The 24,247-nt window shown below is 38.9% G+C and overlaps 1 protein-coding gene across 11 annotated transcripts in view; it reads left to right on the top strand.

Moving 5' to 3' along the window:
• The window catches only part of bt (projectin protein bent), a 68,291-nt gene extending 45,138 nt beyond the window's left edge, over positions 1–23,153 (top strand). For 10 of the 11 annotated variants that reach the window (XM_017143066.3, XM_044395387.2, XM_044395385.2 and 7 more), the window contains 11 exons: positions 2,166–2,447; positions 2,516–2,815; positions 2,881–12,351; positions 12,423–13,401; positions 13,460–13,801; positions 14,364–15,406; positions 16,877–16,933; positions 20,061–20,161; positions 20,214–20,352; positions 20,410–20,712; positions 21,970–23,153. In XM_017143066.3, the coding sequence (XP_016998555.2) occupies positions 2,166–2,447; positions 2,516–2,815; positions 2,881–12,351; positions 12,423–13,401; positions 13,460–13,801; positions 14,364–15,406; positions 16,877–16,933; positions 20,061–20,161; positions 20,214–20,352; positions 20,410–20,712; positions 21,970–22,604 (13,652 nt within the window). In that variant the 3' untranslated portion in view covers positions 22,605–23,153. The remainder of the gene's footprint in view (positions 1–2,165; positions 2,448–2,515; positions 2,816–2,880; positions 12,352–12,422; positions 13,402–13,459; positions 13,802–14,363; positions 15,407–16,876; positions 16,934–20,060; positions 20,162–20,213; positions 20,353–20,409; positions 20,713–21,969) is intronic. The other variant, XM_044395388.2, reaches the window with a different exon arrangement.
• Positions 23,154–24,247: the final 1,094 nt, after the last annotated feature.

Below are 24,247 nucleotides of genomic sequence, written 5' to 3' on the forward strand. Positions count from 1 at the left end.
AATTCGAAAATATTTGAAAAGAGTTATATCCTAGAGTTGAAGAGAATACAATAAAAACCAACGAAGCAATAATTTATTTCCTATTATATTCCCATTAATTTTCCGATCGTTCCTATGGCAGCTATATGATATAGTCGTCCGATTTTGAAAAAATTTTATTCGAAATTCAGAATTGGATAAAAAATTACATTTCCAAAAGTAGGATGTTATAGGTTCAAAAACACCCAAGATATAATTTTTTTACATTTTTTTTCCCGATTGTTCCTATGAGAGCTATATGATATAGTTGTCCGATCCGGCTCGTTCCGACTTATATACTACCTGCAATAGAAAGAAGACTTTTGGGAAAGTTTTATCACGATAGCTTGAAAACTAGTTGCGTAGAAACGGACGGACAGACGGACGGACAGGCGGACAGACGGACATGGCTAGATCGACTCGTCTAGTGATGCTGATCAAGAATATATATACTTTATGGGGTCGGAAACGTCTCCTTCACTGCGTTGCAAACTCCTGATTGAAATCATAATACCCTCTGCAAGGGTATAATGAATATTATAATGATGTTTATAAGACGTCGGAAAAACATCGATGCGTCCGATAAACATCAATGTCTTAAAAATATCGAAATGTTGATGTCTAACTCTAGGTTTTTGGGATGACGCACTATTATTATTTATTTATTTAAATTCCTAGCACTACAAGTTAAACTTATATATTAATGTGATAGTCACGTGAATTACAATTCTTTTTGATCACAATAATTTAGAAAATAATCTTAAAAACTGTTATTTTAAAAGACACATAATAAATAAAAAGACTATATGGGCAATCCTCTGGGGATCTGATTCTAGTTAGATGGATCCTCAACTAAGTTAAAGCCCAGTAATCAGTACGACAAAAACGGCTAGCTAAGCATAGGAGTAAGCGAGAGGCAAATAGGTACCTAAAGCCTTTAGCAGGGACTTTTTTCCACCGCGGTACTCAGTTGAGCTAAGGAAATAGTAAGGAAATACCAAAAAAATACTAGATTTAGCGCGGCCCAAAGAATAAAAAATTTGATCGTTGCGGATGAACTCCGAAAACTTCGGTCACACTAAAAGATACATATTTTTCGACTAGTAAAACTCTTAGCCGAATTGAGTACTAGGCTTAAGTAATTTGAGTATCTTTGGATAATTTTCCAGGACATTACCTGTTATATGAAACAAGTAATTTTTTGGTATTTTTTAAAGTGGACCCTAAACGGTTTTGTTGATGTTAAGGTTACAGAAAAACCACCTAAGAAAATGACGTAAAAACTGTCGCGTGCGACATGTAGCGTGTGACAGTCACTTCAATGCCAATAAAAAAATATTGTAGGCAAACCTAATACATTTTAAAGAAGGAAGAAGAAAAAGAAAAGACAGACAGACGGACATGGACATATATATACTTTATGTGGTCGGAAACGCTTGCTTCTCCCTGTTACATACTTTTGCACGAATACAATACAATATACCCATTGACGTCATCATATAGTTGTTAAACAAAAACAAGAGAGAACGCTATAGTCGGGTGCCCCGACTATCAGATACCCGTTACTCAGCTAAAGGGAGTGCAAAGAAGATGGAGATAAAAACTTTGACTTTTTAACGAATGGTCCGATTTAAAAAATTTCTTTTACATTTCGATAGGTATTCATAAACACAATAAAACTGCATTTTTACTTTTTAGAAATATTGAAATTTTTAAAATCGTATTTAATTGATTGTGGGCGTTAGAGGGGGCGTGGCACCCTTTTGAAACTTGCGCTGCGTAGGAACTCCTAGAATCTGCATGCAAAATGTCAATCTTCTAGCTTTTATAGTTTCCGAGATCTCAGCGTTCATACAGACAGACAGACAGACGCACATGGCTAGATCGACTCGGCTAGTGATCCTGATCAAGAATATAAATAGTTTATAGGGTCGGAAACGCTTCCTTCTACCTGTTACATACTTTTGCACGAATCTAATATACCCTTTTACTCTACGAGAAACGGGTATAAATAGAAACCATTAATAGGAAATCCAGGAAGGAAGACCACTTCGGCAAGCCGAAGATTTTAGACCCTTGCAGCTAAAATTATGGAAGCCATAAGCCGAGTATAATTAATCTTAAAATATGTTTATATTATTTAATAGTGGCGCCCAAGATTGATCGGAAAAATATCCGAACTTACAACGTAAAGGCTGGAGAACCAATATTTTTGGACATCAATGTCAGTGGAGAACCCGCACCGGATGTTACTTGGAACCAAAACAATAAGTCTGTTCAGGCAACTTCAGTTAGTCATATAGAAAGTATTCCGTATAACACCAAGTACATAAATAAAAACCCCGAACGAAAAGACACAGGACTCTATAAAATCTCTGCGCATAACCTCTATGGCCAGGACCAAGTAGAGTTCCAAATCAATATTATTAGTAAGTTAGCAGACTTTTTAGTTGGAGAAACCAATAAAAATTGTATTTTAATATTATCTTTTGTTCAGCTAAACCGGGTAAGCCTGAAGGTCCTTTGGAGGTATCAGATGTCCACAAAGATGGATGTAAGCTCAAATGGAAAAAACCTAAGGACGATGGAGGTGAACCAATAGAAAGCTACTTGGTTGAGAAATTCGACCCAGATACCGGTGTTTGGTTGCCTGTGGGCAAAACTGATGTACCAGAATACAACGTTGACGGCCTAGTCCCAGGTCACGAGTACAAGTTCCGAGTAAAGGCTGTAAACAAAGAGGGTGAATCGGAACCGTTGGAAACTTTGGGCTCAATTATTGCCAAGGATCCTTTCAGTGAGTACTGCATTTATTATTCTCTAAAATATGTACATTTTAACCATAAAATATTATTTATTTAGCCGCTCCATCGAAGCCTGGTATTCCAGAACCTACCGACTGGACTGCAAATAAGGTAGAACTTGCGTGGCCAGAACCGGCAAGTGATGGTGGATCGCCAATAACAGGATATATAATTGAAGTGAAAGACAAGTACAGCCCTCTTTGGGAAAAAGCATTAGAAACCGACTCGCCAAGTCCTATTGCGACTGTTCAAGGCCTTATCGAAGGAAATGAATACCAATTCAGAGTCGTTGCTTTGAATAAGGGAGGCCAATCGGAGCCTTCGGATCCAAGCAAAGTCTTTATAGCCAAGCCGCGGTATCTTGCTCCCAAGATAGACCGTAGAAATCTTCGTGATATTACATTATCGTCAGGAACCGCTCTTAAATTAGATGCGAATATAATAGGTGAGCCAGCCCCTAAAGTGGAGTGGAAATTCTCCAACTACCACTTGCAATCAGGAAAAAATGTGACGATCGAGATTCCTGACTACTATACAAAATTAGTTATTCGACCAACGCAGCGAAGTGACTCTGGAGAATATTTGGTCACAGCCACTAATAGTTCAGGAAAAGATAGCGTACTTGTGAATGTGGTTATCACAGACAAGCCCACTCCTCCTAACGGGCCCCTTCAAATCTCTGATGTACACAAGGAAGGTTGCCACCTAAAATGGAAGCGTCCCAGTGACGATGGTGGAACTCCAATTGAGTATTTCCAAATTGATAAACTAGATCCCGAAACTGGATGCTGGATTCCCTCCTGTCGTTCAAATGAACCTCAAGTGGATGTTACAGGTCTTACGCCAGGAAACGAATATAAGTTCCGAGTGTCAGCTGTAAATGCTGAAGGTGAATCACAGCCCTTGGTTGGCGAGGAAACAATAATTGCCAAAAATCCATTTGATGAACCTAGTAAGCCCGAAAATCTTAAAGCAACTGATTGGGATAAGGATCACATAGACTTAGCGTGGACCCCACCACTAACTGACGGTGGGTCACCCATTACTGGTTATATTATTGAAAAGAAAGATAAATATGGTAAGTGGGAAAAGACGCTTGAGGTTCCAGCTGATCAATGCAAAGCAACTGTTCCTGATCTTGTCGAGGGTCAAGCCTATGAGTTCCGAGTTTCCGCGGTCAACGCTGCGGGACCTGGAGAACCATCTGATGCCACTCCCCCGATAATTGCTAAGGCTCGCAACAAGCCACCTGTTATAGATAGATCTAACCTGATTGAAGTGCGCATTAAAGCTGGACAGGCATTCTCATTCGACTGCAAAGTATCTGGAGAGCCAGCGCCTAAGACTAAGTGGCTGCTTAAGAAAAAGGAGGTTTATTCAAAGGACAATGTTAAGGTTACTAATGTTGACTACAATACAAAACTAAAGGTTACTTCTGCTACCCGATCTGATTCGGGTGTTTACACAGTGTATGCTGAAAACGCAAATGGAGAAGACAGTGCCGAAGTTAAAGTAACTGTGATCGACAAACCTTCACCGCCAAACGGACCGCTGAAGGTTGATGATGTAAATGCCGAGTCTTGTACTCTGCACTGGAATCCACCAGACGATGACGGTGGACAACCAATAGATAACTATGTCGTTGAAAAACTAGATGAAGCAACAGGTCGTTGGGTACCAGCTGGGGAGACAGACGGACCAACTACAAGCCTTAAAGTAAAGGGTCTGACCCCAGGTCATAAATACAAATTTCGAGTGCGTGCCAAGAATCGTCAAGGAACTTCAGATCCACTCACGACATCACAAGCGATTGAGGCCAAAAATCCGTACGACGAACCTACAAAGCCAGGTACTCCAATCATTAAAGACTTTGATAAAGACTTTGTTGATTTGGAATGGAGTAGACCAGAAAGTGATGGTGGATCTCCTATCTCCGGTTACATCATTGAGAAGCGCGACAAGTACTCCCCCGATTGGGAAAAGTGTGCTGAGATTAGTGAGGACGTCACTAATGCCCACGTTCCCGATCTGATTGAAGGCGTTAAATATGAGTTCCGTGTTAGAGCAGTAAATAAGGCTGGTCCTGGTACTCCCAGTGATCCAACTGAACCACATCTGGCTCGTCCCAAAAACATGCCACCAAAAATAGATCGCAACTTCATGACAGATATTAAGATTAAAGCTGGTAATGTGTTCGAGTTTGATGTACCAGTGTATGGCGAGCCCTTGCCAAGCAAAGAGTGGACTCACGAAGGCAATATGGTCATAAACACAGACCGAGTGAAAATATCCAACAGTGATGACCGTACCAAGATACGAATACTTGATGCCAAACGATCCGATACAGGAGACTATACTTTAATAGCTCGTAACATAAACGGTATAGATAGGCACACCGTCAAGGTAACAGTTCTAGATGTGCCAAGTGTGCCCGAAGGTCCACTACGCAACGGTGATGTAACCAAAAACTCTATTGTGCTGCGTTGGCGGCCACCGAAGGATGATGGCGGTTCAGAGATAACGCATTATATTGTTGAAAAAATGGATAATGATGCCATGCGATGGGTGCCTGTTGGCGAATGCGCTGATACCGAAATCCGAGCTGATAATTTAATCGAAAATCATGACTACAGCTTTAGAGTAAGAGCTGTCAACAAGCAAGGGCAATCACAACCACTCACAACATCTCAGCCAATAACTGCAAAGGACCCCTATTCACATCCTGACAAGCCTGGACAACCGCAAGCTGTAGATTGGGGTAAAAATTTTGTCGACTTGGAGTGGGCCGCTCCGAAGAGGGATGGCGGAGCACCAATTTCGTCATATATAGTGGAAAAAAGACCGAAGTTTGGACAGTGGGAACGCGCTGCTGTTGTGCCAGGAGAAGAGTGTAAGGCCCATATACCTGAACTTACAGATGGTGGTGAATATGAGTTCCGTGTAATTGCCGTAAACCGAGGAGGTCCTAGCGATCCATCCGATCCATCGAGCACCATTATTTGCAAGCCACGTTTCCTTGCACCATTCTTTGATAAGTCACTTTTAAATGACATTACAGTCCATGCTGGAAAGCGTTTAGGATGGACATTACCAATTGAGGCATCTCCGAAACCCACAATCAAATGGCTCTTCAACGGAAAAGAATTGGGTCCCAATTCGCGTGGAGAGTCAAATCTTTTCCAAAACGAATTAACTTTTGAAATTCCATCGTCACTTAGAAGTGATGAAGGTCGTTATACGTTAGTTCTAAAGAATGAGCATGGATCATTTGATGCATCTGCTCACGCAACCGTTTTGGATCGACCATCGCCACCCAAAGGTCCTTTAGATATAACCAAAATTACAAGAGATGGATGCCATCTATCATGGAATGTTCCAGACGATGATGGCGGTTCGCCTATTTTGCATTATATTATCGAGAAAATGGACTTGTCCCGAAGCACTTGGTCTGATGCTGGCATGAGTACACATACTGTTCATGATGTAACTCGTCTTGTTCATCGCAAAGAGTACTTATTCCGCGTCAAAGCCGTCAATGCAATTGGGGAATCCGATCCATTGGAAGCAGAAAAGAGTATAATTGCCAAAAACGAGTTTGATGAGCCTGACGCGCCTGGGAAACCCATTATTACTGATTGGGATCGTGACCATGTTGACTTGGAATGGCCTGTGCCAAAGAGCGATGGCGGAGCTCCCATAACGGAATACATTATACAGAAAAAGGAAAAGGGCAGCCCTTACTGGACTAACGTTTTGCACGTTCCGTCGAATAGGAACACAGCCACAGTTCCAGAGCTAACCGAGGGTCAAGAATATGAGTTTAGAGTGATTGCTGTTAATCAAGCAGGGCAGTCTGAGCCTTCAGAGCCGTCTGATATGATTATGGCCAAACCACGCTACTTGCCGCCAAAAATAATAACCCCACTCAATGAAATTCGTATCAAATGTGGGCTTATATTCCATACAGATATTGATTTCATCGGTGAACCAGCACCAGAAGCAACATGGACACTCAATAACAATCCTTTAAATTCAAATGAAAGATCTACAATTACATCAATTGGTCACCACACCGTAGTGCACACTGTTAATTGCCAAAGATCCGATTCCGGAATCTACCACTTACTACTGCGTAATAGTTCAGGAATTGATGAAGGTAGTTTTGAACTTATAGTGCTCGACCGCCCGGGGCCTCCAGATGGTCCAATGGAGTATGAAGAAATAACCGCGAACTCTGTGACCATTTCATGGAAACCACCAAAGGATAATGGAGGTTCTGAAATATCGTCTTATATTATTGAGAAACGAGATTTAACGCATGGCGGTGGGTGGGTTCCGGCAGTAAATTATGTCAATGCTAAATACAACCATGCCGTGGTCCCCAGACTACTAGAAGGAACGAAATATGAATTTAGAGTGATGGCCGAAAACCTACAAGGGCGCTCCGATCCACTTACTTCCGACCAACCCGTAGTTGCCAAAAACCAATACACAGTGCCTGGTGCACCTGGAAAACCAGAACTAACCGACAGCGATAAGGATCACATATCCATCAAATGGAAACAACCAATTAGTAATGGAGGATCCCCGATAATCGGTTATGACATTGAACGTCGTGACGTAAACACAGGACGATGGATAAAAATTAATGGCCAACCAGTACCTACCAGTGAATACCAAGACGACAGGGTAACACCAAACCATCAATATCAATATAGAGTATCGGCAGTTAATGCCGCTGGTAACGGGAAGACTTCCGAACCATCGTCCACATTCGATGCTAGGCCACTTCGTGAAAAGCCAAGGCTTTATTTGGATGGTCTTTTAGGAAGACGCATTAAAGTCCGTGCAGGGGAGCCTGTCAACTTAAGTATTCCTATTTCTGGTGCTCCCACACCTTCAATTGAATGGAAGAGGGGTGACAGCAAATTGGAGGAAAGCAAACGCGTGTCTTACGACACTAATTCGGAACGTACTATATTCCGCATTGATGATTCGAACAGGCGTGATTCTGGAAAGTACACCGTAACGGCCAACAACGAGTTTGGTAAGGACACAGCTGATATCGAAGTTATTGTAGTGGATAAGCCATCGCCACCTGAAGGACCATTAACTTACACAGAGACAGCCCCAGATCATATCTCCTTGCAATGGCATCCGCCCAAAGACGATGGTGGCAGCGACATAGCAGGATACATCATCGAGTTCACTGAGTTTGGCGTAGATGATTGGAAGCCAGTGCCGGGCTACTGTCCCAAGACTAACTACACTGTAAAGGGTCTAACAGAAGGAAAAAAATATATTTTCCGTGTAAGAGCTGAAAATATCTACGGAGCCTCCGAACCTCTCGAAGGTAAGCCGGTTTTAGCCAAGTCGCCTTTCGATCCTCCCGGCGCACCATCTCAACCAACAATTGCTGCTTATACGCCGAGCTCGGCAAGCTTGGAGTGGCATCCACCAGACTATTCTGGTGGTAAGCCTATAACTGGATACATTGTTGAGCGCCGAGAACGCAGCGGCGAATGGATTAAGTGCAACAATTATCCAACGCCAAATACATCCTACACAGTGCCCGATCTCCGGGATGGAGCTCGTTATGAATTCCGCATAATAGCTGTTAATGAGGCTGGACCTGGCCAACCATCAAAGCCATCAGATCCAATGACTGCTGAGCACCAGCGCTATCGTCCAGATCCACCAGAGCCACCAAAGCCAGATCGTATTTCGAGGGATAGTGTCACATTATCTTGGCGGCCGCCCCGCAACGATGGAAAATCGAGAATCAAAGGTTATTATATCGAAGTGCGTCCCAAAAATGAAAAGGATTGGAAACTAGTTAACGACTTTCCTATTAATTCAACTGTATACACAGTACCAAACCTTAAGGAAGGAGAGGAGTATTCATTCCGCGTTATCGCTGAAAACGAAGTTGGACGATCGAATCCATCAAAGCCCTCGCAGCCCATTACAATTGAGGAACAACCAAACAAGCCTTGTATGGACTTGGGAGGCGTTCGAGATATCGTGTGCCGAGCTGGTGACGATTTCAGCATTCATGTGCCTTACGTTGCTTTCCCCAAGCCTAGTGCTTTTTGGTATTCTAATGACAGTGTCTTGGATGACGATAATCGTGTGCACCAGCATTTGACTGATGATGCAGCATCGTTTGTCGTAAAGAACTCTAAGCGTTCTGACTCAGGTCAATATCGACTCCAGCTAAAGAACCCATCAGGATTTGATACGGCTACCATTAATGTTAAGGTATTGGATAGACCAGCTCCCCCAACACACCTCCGTGCTGATGAGTTCGCCGGAGATTCTCTAACATTGTATTGGAATCCACCAAAAGATGACGGCGGCTCTCCTATACAGAACTACATTATTGAAAAGAAGGAAGCCCGATCGTCCACATGGACTAAAGTTAGCAGCTTCTGCACCGTTCCATTTGTTAGAATTCGCAATCTCACGATTAACAAAGAGTATGACTTCCGCGTGATAGCTGAAAATAAATATGGCCAATCTGATCCGGCCAACACATCAGAGCCCATACGGGCAAGACATCCATTTGATGTTCCCAATACTCCCGGTATACCCCATGGCATTGACTCGACAGAAGATAGTATAACAATAGCGTGGTCGAAACCGAAACATGATGGTGGTTCTCCTATAACAGGCTACGTTATAGAGAAACGCTTGCTAAGCGACGACAAATGGACCAAGGCAGTACATGCTCTTTGTCCCGATCTTACTTGTAAGATTCCAAACCTTATAGAAAATGCTGAATATGAGTTCAGAGTAGCCGCAGTTAATGCTGCCGGACAATCTGCTTACAGCGGTTCCAGTGATCTCATTTTCTGTCGCCGACCACCGCATGCACCAAAGATTACATCCGATTTATCAATTCGTGATATGACGGTAATTGCAGGAGATGAATTCCATATAACTGTACCGTATCACGCTAATCCACGACCTACGCCGTCATGGAGTGTGAATGGTCTTGAAGTCACTCCAGACGCGCGAATTCGATTCGATTCAGACGATTATGCTTCAGTTTTCTACAATAAATCTGCTAAGCGAAGTGAGACTGGGTCATACACGATCACTCTTACTAACAACAAGGGTTCAGATACGGCATCGTGTCATGTCACGGTGGTAGACAGGCCAGGACCTCCTCAGGGTCCGTTGAATGCCTACGATATTACCCCAGACACTTGCACCCTGGCTTGGAAAACGCCATTAGATGATGGAGGTTCACCGATTACAAACTATGTCGTTGAAAAATTGGACAATAGTGGCACTTGGGTTAAGGTGAGTAGTTTTGTTCGCAACACTCACTATGACGTCATGGGCCTGGAACCTCAACACAAGTACCACTTCCGTGTAAGAGCAGAAAATCAGTACGGTTTGTCAGATCCTCTGGAGATTGCCGAGCCTATTGTTGCCAAACATCAATTTACAGTTCCGGATGAGCCTGGACAACCAAAGGTTATAGACTGGGACTCTGGAAATGTAACATTGATTTGGACTCGACCAGCAAGTGATGGCGGCTCCCGCATTCAAGGTTATCAAATCGAATATCGAGACATTGTCAACGACTCTTCATGGAATACTTATGACTACCTTATAAAGGACACTAAATACCAGCTCTACAATTTAACCAACGGCAGCGAATACGAATTCCGTATAAAGGCCAAAAACGCGGCTGGCTTAAGTAAACCTTCCCCACCATCACTGAGATTTAAACTAAAAGGTAAATACAGTGTACCTTCACCTCCTGGAACCCCACAAGTCACTAGGGTCGGCAAGAACTATGTCGACTTAAAATGGGAGAAACCTTTAAGAGATGGGGGCTCTCGAATTACCGGATACGTTATTGAACGAAGGGACATCGGTGGAGCCGTATGGGTAAAATGTAATGACTACAATGTGTTGGACACTGAATACACCGTTATTAACCTGATCGAGATGGGTGACTACGAATTCCGCATATTTGCTGTCAATTCCGCTGGTCGCTCGGAGCCCAGCTTATGTACGATGCCAATCAAGGTTTGCGAGGTACTTGGTGGTGAAAAACCGGAATGGACTACACGACTTCAAGACAGAATAGCACCTTATGGCAAGGATTTCACGTTGCAATGTGCCGCCTCAGGTAAACCCAGCCCAACCGCTAGATGGCTTCGTAATGGTAAAGAAATTCAAATGGGTGGCGGCCGAATAACATGCGATAGTAAGGACGGGATTTTCCGGTTGCACATATCTAATGTGCAAGCTGGTGATGATGGTGACTATACATGCGAGGCAATTAATTCGCTTGGATTTGTTCACACCTCAGGTTATCTTAAAATTGGATCACCACCAATCATTAACAGATGTCCCAATGAACTTTATTTACCCGAAGGGGACAATACAAAGATCAAGGTTTACTACTCTGGCGACCAGCCACTGACTGTGATTTTAAAGAAAAACAATGAAGTAATATCCAATAGTAATGATGAGACGCATGTTAAGTTAAACATATTTGACGATTATGTTGCAATTTGTATTCGTGACATTGAAAATAATGATGCTGGCACATATCAAATAGAATTCACCAATGATTCCGGTAGTGCCACCGCGCAGTTTTATGTACGCATCACTGGCTTACCTTCAGCGCCCACAGGACCTATGGGAATATCATACATAAACAAAAACTCCTGTACTTTGGCGTGGCGTCCGCCTTCCTACGATGGTGGCCTTAAAGTTACTCACTATGTGGTCGAGCGAAAGGATGTTGCATCACCGCACTGGATAACAGTTTCTAGCACCTGCAAAGATACCGCCTTCAACGTTCAAGGTCTTATCGAGAACCAAGAATATATTTTCCGTGTGATGGCTGTAAATGAAAACGGAATGGGTCCACCACTAGAAGGCTTAAACCCTATCCGAGCAAAGGCCCCTATTGACCCTCCATCGCCACCAGGCATTCCTAAAATTACTGAGATTGGAGGAGACTTTGTGCATTTGGAATGGAGCAAACCGGAATCGGATGGCGGTGCTCACATTCAAGGCTACTGGATCGATAAACGTGAGGTAGGCAGCGACACATGGCAGCGTGTCAACGCTACCATCTGTGCAGCCAACCAAATAAACTGTATCAATCTGATCGAAGGTCGGCAGTACGAGTTCCGTATCTTTGCTCAGAATGTATCAGGTCTTTCAAAGGAATCATCCGCTTCCCAAGCGATCAAGATAATAGATCCAAAGGCGGCTTCGCCTCCATTGATTGTGAAACCGCTACGCGATGCCAACTGCATTCAGAATCACAACGCCCAATTCACATGCACAATAAGCGGCGTTCCTAACCCAACAATAACCTGGTATAAGGGGGCTCGTGAAATTAGTAATGGGGCTCGTTATCACATGTACTCAGAGGGCGACAATCACTTCCTAAATATCAATGACATATTCGGCGAAGACGCTGATGAATATGTTTGCCGCGCGGTGAATAAAGCTGGAGCAAAATCAACACGGGCGGCATTGGCCATAATGAGTACGTAAATCTTAATAAAATATTTTTTTAGCTTTTGAATTTTTGAATATTAAACTTGTTTATATTTTTAGCTTCTCCAAAACTAAACGTTCCACCACGATTCAGAGACACAGCTTACTTTGATAAGGGCGAAAATGTTGTAATAAAAATTCCCTTCACTGGCTTCCCAAAACCACGTATACACTGGGTTAGGGAAGGTGAGAATATCGAGTCCGGTGGTCACTACACTGTAGAGGTGAAAGAGCGACATGCTGTCCTTATAATTCGTGATGGATCCCGCTTGGACTCTGGACCTTATAGGATAACAGCTGAGAATGAACTTGGTTCGGATACAGCAATAATACAAGTGCAAATTAGTGATCGTCCAGATCCGCCGCGATTCCCCTTAATTGAAAGTATTGGCACTGATTCATTATCTCTTAGTTGGAAAGCTCCTGTTTGGGACGGTGGTAGCGACATAACAAATTACTACGTAGAGCGTCGTGAGCATCCATTATCTTCGTGGATACGTGTTGGAAATACTCGGTTTACATCTATGGCAGTCAGTGGTTTGACTCCAGGAAAAGAGTATGATTTCCGCATTTTTGCTGATAATGTTTATGGACGTTCTGAGCCTTCAGACACTAGCAGTCTAATCAAGACTAAGGATTCCATTAAAAAGAAACCAACAGAACGTAAATGGGAAGTCGATGCAGATGGCAAGAAAGTGCGCGGCAAAGCAGATGGACCAATTAAAGACTACGATTCCTATGTGTTTGACATTTACTCCAAGTTCGTTCCACAACCTGTTGAAATATCTCAGCAAAGTGTTTACGACAAGTACGATATTCTCGAAGAAATCGGAACGGGTGCCTTTGGAGTGGTGCACCGGTGTCGTGAGAGAAGCACTGGAAATATTTTTGCTGCCAAGTTTATTCCAGTATCACATTCAGTCGAGAAAGACCTGATTCGCAGAGAAATAGATATCATGAATCAGCTACACCATCAAAAGCTTATTAACCTACACGACGCTTTCGAAGACGATGATGAAATGGTCCTAATACTTGAATTGTAAGCCAAACCCATTATTTTATATTCTAACTTTATAATTTATAAATCTTTTTCTTAGCTTATCTGGTGGCGAATTATTTGAACGCATTACTGCTGAGGGCTACGTAATGACGGAAGCTGAAGTAATAAACTATATGAGGCAAATTTGCGAGGGTATCAGGCATATGCACGAAAAAAATATTATACACTTGGATATAAAGCCAGAAAATATTATGTGCCAAACTCGTTCAAGCACAAATGTCAAGCTCATCGACTTTGGATTAGCGACACGGCTTGATCCTAATGAAGTTGTTAAAATTACAACCGGTACAGCCGAGTTCGCTGCGCCGGAAATCGTTAACAGGGAGCCCGTCGGTTTCTACACTGATATGTGGGCTACTGGAGTGCTTACATATGTTCTGTAAGTTTTAATATTTGTCTATCGTATTATCCTTTTTAATTACTAAATGCATAAAATAATTAAAGAGTGCAGTTAAGGACTAAAAACAATAAAATTAAATTAACGCTAATTTCGGCAAGTCGAAGTGTACATATTTAGGTACACAAAATAAGATTCGATCCGTATTTACCCTACCAACAATTTTCTCATAAATCGTTTCTACTGTAACTATAGTATATAGACGTCCTATCATTATTATTAGTTTAGTTTATTCGAGCACAAATTTTAAGACTGATGCAGTATGGGGTAACGTTATCTTTAAAGGATTCTAAGAAATACTGGCAAAGAAACTTATGGGTAAAAATTACATTTGACATTAAATGTTTCAAGTTAGCTACTATTATATTTTTCCCAAGAAAATCTCATTTTTTATTCGTGCTCGGGGTTGTAAAAAGTAATTTATACCATAATTTATCTGTCAATATTGCTTAGAATCTTTTAATGATACCGCCATACGATTGGTTACTTTTCTTAAATCAGTGACATTATAACAAAGAATTTAAATAAAATGTTTTTATTTTAGGCTAAGCGGATTATCACCATTCGCTGGTGATAATGATGTTCAAACTCTCAAGAACGTTAAAGCCTGCGATTGGGATTTCGATGTACAATCATTTAAGTACATATCTGAAGAGGGTAAAGATTTTATAAGAAAATTGCTTGTTGCAAACAAAGAAAAGCGTATGACTGCGCACGAATGTCTTCTGCATCCTTGGCTTACTGGAGATCACAAGGGTATGACACAAGCCATTAACCGTGATCGTTATCTGGCCTACCGTGAAAAGTTGAGAAAGAAATATGAAGACTTTGAGAGGTATCTGTTACCAATCGGACGCTTATCAGAATACTCCTCTCTAAGAAAGTTGCTTATGGAGAAATATAAGATACACGATGCCGTTTTCGATCGGCGTCAAGCTGCCCCACGTTTTGTGATTCGACCATCATCACAATTTTGCTATGAAGGCCAAAGCGTGAAGTTCTACTGCCGATGCATTGCAATAGCTACACCTACTCTCACCTGGACCCATAATAATATTGAATTGCGGCAGAGTGTCAAGTTTATGAAACGATATACTGGGGATGACTACTACTTCATTATCAACCGAGTGAAGTTAGACGACCGAGGAGAATATATTATTCGTGCAGAAAATCACTATGGCTCCAGAGAAGAAGTCGTTTTCCTGAATGTTCAGCCCTTACCAAAAGAACAGCCCAGGTATCGAACGGAATCAACTCCGGTTCGCAGACGTGAACCTTTGCCGTACACCTTCTGGCAGGAAGAGTCCGAGACGGCGCCCAGTTTCACATTCCTTTTGCGGCCACGCGTCATGCAGGCTCGCGACACATGCAAACTGCTTTGTTGTTTAAGTGGCAAGCCAGTGCCTACTGTAAAGTGGTACAAGGATGGCCGAGAGCTTAGCAAATACGAGTATGCGATGACCCACTCTGATGGCGTTGTCACCATGGAAATAATTGACTGCAAGCCATCCGATTCAGGAAAATACAGCTGTAAGGCAACAAACTGTCACGGAACAGACGAAACTGAGTGTGTCGTGATTGTTGAAGGTAAATTAAAAGAACACTATTTTAATCGGGCCCTACTAAAAATAATTTAATTAAAGCTTAACATTATTATGGGTAATTTTTTTATTTATTTATTTATTGAAACTATATAAGGGTCGACGCGCCCTAAGAACACCCGCATAATGCAAATGCACACAAAAATGCGTACGTTTTCAAAAATCAACAATTAAGTAATTAGTTGTTATTATTCACAGAAGCAGATCGCTTTCAGCAGACAACCATTATAGCTTTCACACACATTAGAAGTTTAAGCGACGAAGCTTTGAAGTATTTCACACCCTAGAAGTATGTAAATCTTAATTACAGATTCCTAGATGTGGTATAAATAGAAGTTTCGACGCACAGCTCACATTCTCTTCTCCGGCTGATCCCGAAAAGTCCGAGGTTCACACCTTAGCGAGTGCAAGTGTGTTGAAATGCTAAATTTTTGAGTTATTTATATAACCAACTATGACCTTAAGTTCGCTAGAATCCTCACATTATTTAGAATATTTAAACATAGTTGTTGATTGTAACAACAAATTTTATTTTAATTTGCAACCGATTAGAAAAAAATTACCCATTCGAATAATATTTGAGAAATGATTAATCATTAGATTATTTATTATATAGAGGAAACAGCCTGTCTTTCTGAAAAAATAACCGCAGACCTTCATGCCCATCATTGATTTTGTGTTGCTTCGACTCTTTTGCTATTCTTATTCTTTAAAAAAGACTATAGGGTAAATTTTGTAAGATGTGTCGCACAGTGGCGCCGTTGGGTAAATACAATTTCAAAATTGGTTTGGCAATAGCGCCTTAGCGTTCATTCGGACAGACGATCATGGCTAGATCGACCCGGCTAGTGATTCTTATGATCACTTTATATATACTTTAGAGGGTTGGAAACTCTTCCTTCTACCTTCTTATCGTGGAGCTAGTGTTTTAGCAAATTAGGATTTTGCTAAATATTTGTATAGGGCAGTCCTTTTGCACAGGAGGCACATCTTTACAGATAAATATTAAATTCATTTTTAACTGCTAGATCGATCAGCTTTATACGGAAGAACGTTTGTACCAGACTGACAACGAACAGATATGTAGGTGGCAACTATACAAAAAATTGCCAAAATTGACCTGTGAAATAATAAATACTTTATATAATCAAATTACCATTTCCTGAAATGAGTTTATACTACATCTTTTCAAGTTGTACAAGTGCCTTAACTGCAGATGAAGTCGACTAACCGTCATGAAAATAAAGTTACAGACGATGAAACACGCCTTAAAACTTATTAATCTGGTCTCGGGCTATATGTATTCCCACACAATGATTTGGGCATGAAGAATCAGCAATGTTAGTTAAACGTCTAATCCCCTTATTTGTATTATATTGTGAACGTTTGATATGGTCTTTATTTAAATACGCCTTACCATTTTGTATACTACATTTTAAAATTCAACTTTTCCCAGGAGAATGGGTTACGCCTGAGCAGGCTCAACTTGCCCACAATTTCCTTTACTCAGGAGGTAAATGATAATAATGAAATGAAACAAAAATTTAAAAACATATTTACCTTCAGCATGCATTTAATCCCTAAACTGAACACTTCCACATTAAATCACAGTTATAACAAAACGATATAGGAAGGTAGCCGAAGGTACCGTTTCGACCTGCCTAGTTATACTAGTCAAAAATATATTTATATCCATGTACTTTATGTAGTCGGAAATCACTACATTTTAAACAATTCACCTTCTCCAAAGGTGTAAAAACAAGAAATATTCTTATTCTCGTGGTTTGATTAGCGAATTTATTATTATTTCATTTAGAGAATTCCTTTCAATTTTCGAATTTCTTTGAATTTAAGATAAATGTTCTGAAAAACTTAATAATAATCCTAATAATCCTAGGAATTCCGATTCCAAATAATTATCTAATACAAGTTGGGGAATGTAGGGTAAGGTGACGAACGATTCGTTTTTTTTAAAAGTGTAAGAGCAGAAAGTTGCTTACATCTACTGAGCATATTTTTGTAAAATTAGAATTTGAAATTCCAACGGAGCTGAATCCTACAACGTTTGGCGTTAACCATACTTTTTTTGCACTTTCAAAAGTTGTAGGGTAATGTGACAAACGACTTGTTTTTTAATGTAACTTTCACAAAAATCAATATTTTTTAAAAGTGTAAAAGCAGAAAATTGGTCACATCTACTGAGCATATTTCTGTAAAAAGTTCGATTCGAAATTCCATCGGGGTTAAATCCCACAGCGTTTGGCGTGAACCATCCTTTCCAACTGTGTCTTCAGTAAACTAAACTCAATACAAAACTACAATAAAAATGCAGTATTTAATGTTATCAGGTAGTATTACAGTTTTTTACACAAAATCAACGATAACCATTAAAATTCGTGAATGAAAACAATTTGTCACCATACCCTACGAAAGCTTCGTCACGATACCCTACAAGGTACACTTGCAGCAAAAACGGTGTCACTCTCAAACGGCGCAACCAAAAAAATCGCCAAGTACCAAAAACTTGTGATTAAGATCTCATTTATACGAGCATATATTCATCTGATTTTATTTTCTATTTAAAATGGTTTTTGAGATCTGTTAGGTTTTATAAAAGAATTGCCGAAAATCTGGATTTTTGGGAATATCTTCAGAATGGTTCCTTGGAATTTTTTTTAATTTGTTCAACGTGATCAGCAACTCAAGACTAATCAAAAAAATTGGTCTCAATGTTTATTTTTTTTTTGCTGTAAACTACACACAAAAAAAAAACTTGGTAAAATCAACTGTAATAATTGTCAAACGGGCCCCAACCAGCAAAATTGTCAATTCTACTAAGTAAATAGTCATTTTACAACAACAAAATACACACAATTAGCAAAGACACAAACCCAAAGCAAAAACAAAATACACGTAACTATTTTAATAGTTACGTAACTATCTTTGTTGGTCAATTTAACCAAGCAAATTTTTTTGTGTGTAGTGTAACACTAGTTTACAAAATAATATTCTTGGAGAGCTCCAAAGCAATTGATGGCAAATTCTGTTAGTGTTCGACCCCCAAATCACGAAAATACCACTAATTTTTTTTTCGATGGCAAAGTTTTTTTTTTAATGATTTTTTAAAGTTCAAAATGTTAAATATCGGACTTTTTTCGAATTTCTTCCTATATCTCGGCAAATATCCACCCAATTGGGCCAGTTTTTGTTTTAATATAAAGTCAATAGATCAGAGCTTAACTTTGCCATACAGATCAATATGATTGGATAAGTAATGGCAGCGCAGCAGCTCGACAAAGATGAAAAATGTGTTTTTTGGTCCTCTGTAGGTCGGCTGTATGTATCGTAAAAACTCGAAATAAATCCGTTGAAAAATTATAATGGGTACAAACTTAAAGTTTACATCCCACCGGACAAAACAAGCCGAGTATGGCCCAAATTAATGAAAAATTGGATTTATGGTGGATTTTTAATGTTAGGATTTTTCCACATCTTTTGATCGACAGATTTCAAATTTAAGTTTTATCGTAGGCGGCGACATGTACACAAAAATTTGTGGTGATGGCAGCCGGGTCAAAAAATAGCTAAATCAGATATTTAATAGCTAAAAAATTACAAAAGTGAATTTAATATTTGAAATTTATTAATTATCCAAATGGATGTTACTTATTAAAAATACGTACAGTCATAACGCAAGCAATTTTATATTTTTTTAGGAATTTTTAAAAATTAAATTCATTTTTATAATTTTCTAGCTTTTAAATATCTGATTTAGCTATTTTTTGACCCGGCTGCCATCACCACTCATTTTTGTTTACATGTGGCCGCCTAGGATAAAACTAAAATTTGAACTTTGTCAACCGAAAAAAGTTGAAAAACCCGAACTTTAAAAGTCCACCATAAATCCAATTTTTTATGAATTTGGGCCATACTCGGCTTGTTTTGTCCGGTGGGATGTAAACTTTAAGTTTGTACCCATTATAATTTTTCAACGGATTTATTTCGAGTTTTTACGATACACACAGCCGACCTAAAAAACACATTTTTCCTCTTTGTCGAGCTGCTGCGCTGCCATTACTTATCCAATCATATTGATCTGTATGGCAAAGTTAAGCTCTGATCTATTGACTTTGTAATGAAACAAAAACTGGCCCAATTGGGTGGATATTTGCCGAGATATAGGAAGAAATTCGAAAAAAGTCCGATACTTAACATTTTGAACTTTAAAAAAGTCTGTGCCATCGAAAAAAAAATTAGTGGTATTTTCGTGATTTGGGGGTCGAACACTAACAGAATTTGCCATCAATTGCCTTGGAGCAGTTTGGCTGTAAACTAATGTAATCAACAATAACGTAAAGGGAAGGCAATATCAGTACACAAGTCAATCCCAAAATTAATTGTTGCTTTTTTAAAGCTTTAAGCTATTAAGCTTTAACAACTGGTTATCATAAATAAATACAATCCCGATAGATTTTAAAATAAATAATATTTTTATTTCATTATTTAATAAATACTAATATACAGTTCCCACTATCCAAGTTAATTATGATTACAATAATGTCAGTCAAATATTACAACTGTCGAATTTTTTTGTTTTGAAATTTAATCCTAAAACCCATTGTTTCTATTTACCATAACAGATAGGAAATACATAGAGCAGCCACTTAAGCCGGCTCCTCCCCCAATAATAACATCCCGCCAGTTTACCTCATCTTCAACGCAGAGCACATCGGAGTCTAAGGCAAGTATTTAAAATTCTATAGCCTGATCGTATAGTCATCAGTCAATTATAGGCCGACAAAACCACTGTGTCCGACTCAAGTTCTTCAAGCACGCAGAATAGCATTTCAAGCAAAAAGAAGTATGCGTCTAATAGTTTACAGGCGCCTGGAAGCCCTTCAAGATCACGAAGTGCCACTAAAGAGCTTATACGTATGTATATATTTAATATATTTGAGCTTTACAAACTACTTATATATATGAAATTAGTTCCCCCAGATGATTCATTAATGTGCAAGCCAGAATTTACGAAGCCTCTACACGATCTAACTATCCGTGATGGTGAGCAGTTGATACTAACTTGCCATGTAAAAGGAGACCCAGAACCTCAGATCACTTGGTCAAAGAATGGAAAGTCCATATCATCTTCTGATATAATTGACTTAAAGTATAAAAATGGTGTTGCAACTTTAACCATAAACGAAGTTTTCCCGGAAGACGAGGGAGTGTTTACTTGCACGGCCACAAATTCTATTCGTGCTGTAGAAACTAAGTGCAAACTAACAATAAAGCGTAAGTAGATATCTTTAAAAAAAAACATTATTTGTATCATGTCCATTAGGATAGCCCACTATACTGAAACAAAATCTCATTTAAGGGTTAAGGCTGAGATAACACATTTAATTTTTAAGGGGGAAGATACATTTAGTACTGCAAATTTGTGATGTTTTTCGTTTTTTTTAATTAATAAGGGATTAAGCTGGGATTTCGTAACTTGGCATATTGATTACCTTGTTTATTTCGTTAAGAAATAATGTAGAAACTGTCTGAACCTAACTTACAAAGAATATCTCAAAAACTCTGGTTGTGGCACCCTTTCAAAGTCAAAAAAATCTTTTTGCGCTTTTTTTTGTTTTTGCTTTACAAAAAATACTAAAACATACAAATTTATTCAAGTAGCAAGTAGGTTCAGAGAGTGGGCAATTTCATTACGAACATTTCTGTCAAAGCAGCATGATGATCGAACCATTACTTTTTGATAAAACATGGTTTCGAGAAAAACAAATCGGTTAGATTAACTCTTTAAGAATGTGTCAGAAAGTTTCACCAAGATGTATTTCCCCCCTTAAAGTCAATTTATTGTAGCAATTTTTCTTTAATGGGACTTCAAACGAGTGCGAGAAAGAATCAATAATAAAGGCGCGGTATCATATTATTTCTGACTGCACGTAAATTCTTAAGAAATCGCGGTCCATCGAGGATAATTTTTTCGCGAATTTGGGGGGTGATTCCGCTAATATAAAGTATTACCCAAAAAAGTAACTGAACTTTAAAACTTAATTTTTAATTTTTTAACAAGCCATCCCTTTTTTCAAGCTCTACTATGAAGTAAAACTATCGAAAGTGACTAAAGTCGATTGTTTGACAGCAAATCAGGAGACTGTTTTCGATATAGTTTTTTGACATAAGATCAACGCCCTTAAATATATATTATAATGATTAGGTTGCTATGATACGTTAGTGTTTCCAGTCAGAGCATTTAAAATTGCAAAAAGAAGTAATCACATATTTTTGGGACGAATGTCAGCACAGAACTATTTAAAAGTACCATAAATTGTTTAAAACTTCCACCAATGGTACTTTATTAAAATAAGTCAATAGTAGTCGACTCAGTCGATTTTTTGTCAGCTCTCTGATTTTAAGCAAAACACATTACTTTTTAAGTTTATCTTGTCTTTTTTTGAAAACTAACACTGAGTTAAACCCAAAGAATAGTTTAAAAATAATTCAAAAAATGTACTAAAAAATTTTCTTTTTATATAATTTTAGCACTGGATAAGAGCTCTACAAAACGAAAAGTAATTTCCGGCGATAAAGCTCCGAAAATAGTAAGTCACTTGGAGTCGAGGTTTGTTAAGGATGGCGATGCAGTTACCTTGGCTTGTCGCATTATTGGGGCCGAACATTTCGATGTGGTATGGTTGCACAATAACAAAGAGATAAAGCCAAGCAAGGACTTCCAATACACCAACGAAGCCAATATATATCGCTTGCAAATCGCCGAGATTTTCCCCGAAGATGGCGGCACCTACACTTGCGAGGCCTTTAATGATGTTGGCGAATCGTTCAGTACCTGCACAATAAACGTAACCGTGCCTGGAGATGAGCCTAAGCATCCGGCCTTTGTAAAATTCCCCATATCAGTTTCGATACTTGAAGGAGAGAGTACCACATTCGAATGCGAATTAGATTCGGAACTCCTTAATTTGGTTTGGGTGAAAGATGGCAAGCCGATTGACGAAACTCTTTCACGATACTCATTTACGAAAGATGACAACCGATACGCTTTTACAGTTGCAAAATGTAACATGGACGATGTTGGTCAATACCAGGCTAAGGCGGTAGCTAAAAAGGGAGAAAGTATATGTGCATTCTCAGTAAATGTTCACAGCGCCGAGTGCTAAGTCAAAGTCGGAGTTATTATACTTCATTCAACCAACTATATAAAACGTGCATATATATTATATACATATGTATTAAGAGTATGCCAAAAAATTAGACTGCTCATGAAAAGTCGCTTTCATCATTCAAACATCTACACATATACATAGGCGTTTATGTATATAAATATATGTAAAGTTTATGCATTTCAACCATATCGTCCATAAAAGCAATATCAGATATTCATGTGCACCTACATAATTCACGCATTATTTGTAGAAATACTATTAATCGAAAAATAATGTATAAGCAAAATTAATGTAATTGACTACCCTTACATTTTTATAAATGGCAATGAACTCACAGATACTGAACGGAAATGACAAGGCCTCCGCTGCTTGAGTGACTACTGGCATCCTCAAAAATAACATCTAAAATACATTAGCCATTCAAGTAGTTGAAACTTCTAATTCTCGAACAGAGTTCTGTATAACTTACGAAATATAAAGACAAATGTGAAGAATGCGGGTAGTAATTGACATAAAAATAAATGTACTATTTTTTAAATAAAACTAATCTATTTTTCTGTGGCTGGACTACATTGACATAAAGGGTTGCACAACATTGAAAAAACATAGATAACAGCTAGTTTACTTAAACGGTGGGGCTCCGATTATTCCGATTATTTAAGTTGTATGCCTGAACGCACCCGTAAAAAAAGCCAACAAAACAAAATTTCTATACAAAAATTACAAAAAATTTTCGAAAATTACGGAAATAATATGCATTTATTTTGTGGCCTTTTTGATTAAAGATGTACCCACACTGAAAAAACTAGAGCAGAGGCGTACTTACAAACCGGCAAAGTCAAAATTTGTGAACAAATCTATTTTATTTCGATAAAACATATTTTTAAAAGTTTTTTTTTTTGTTTTTTTTTTTTTAATGCAGTCATAAAAAAATTTTTTTTTTATATTTTTTCAAGCAATTAAAAAAAACAAGAAAGGAAGTTAACTTCGGCCAGCCGAAGTTTATATACCCTTGCAGGTATGCCTACTTAAAATGTTGTTTTTACATTGTCAAAAATCAAAACGCCTAATTACTACAAAGTTACAATGGTTTTTCTATTATTTTTTGATTATTCTAATGGGAGCCATGAGATATAGTGGTCCGATTCGGCTCGCTCCGACATATGTACTACCTGCAATAGCAAGAAGCCTTTTGGGAAAGTTTCATCGCGATAGCTTTTTTTTTTTGTTTTTATCTTTAAAATGAAATTAATTTTCAGTCCAAACATTTAAGAAAATAAAAGGAAAATTATATTTCTTAAAAAATAACAACGCAGTAATCGATTTCCTGAAAAAGTCTTGATTTTACCAGGGATGCACCCAAATACAACATCTGGAAACAGGTATTTTTAACTTATGCGGATCGTGTATCTCAAAAAGCAATGATTTGATTATCATGCTGCTTTTACAGATATGTATGTATATTCGTAATGAAATTGTACATTTGACTATTTTTTGTTCGGCAGAATAAAAGATATGAAAAAATTGATTTTAAATTTGAAAGAGTGACACAAGTTTTTGAGATATTCTATTTAATATTTTATTTAGGTTCTGACAGTTTCTACATTACTTCTTAACAAAATAAACTTGGTTTTATA

The sequence above is a fragment of the Drosophila takahashii genome, chromosome 4 (assembly GCF_030179915.1).
Source record: "Drosophila takahashii strain IR98-3 E-12201 chromosome 4, DtakHiC1v2, whole genome shotgun sequence".
NCBI classification, from domain to species: domain Eukaryota; kingdom Metazoa; phylum Arthropoda; class Insecta; order Diptera; family Drosophilidae; genus Drosophila; species Drosophila takahashii.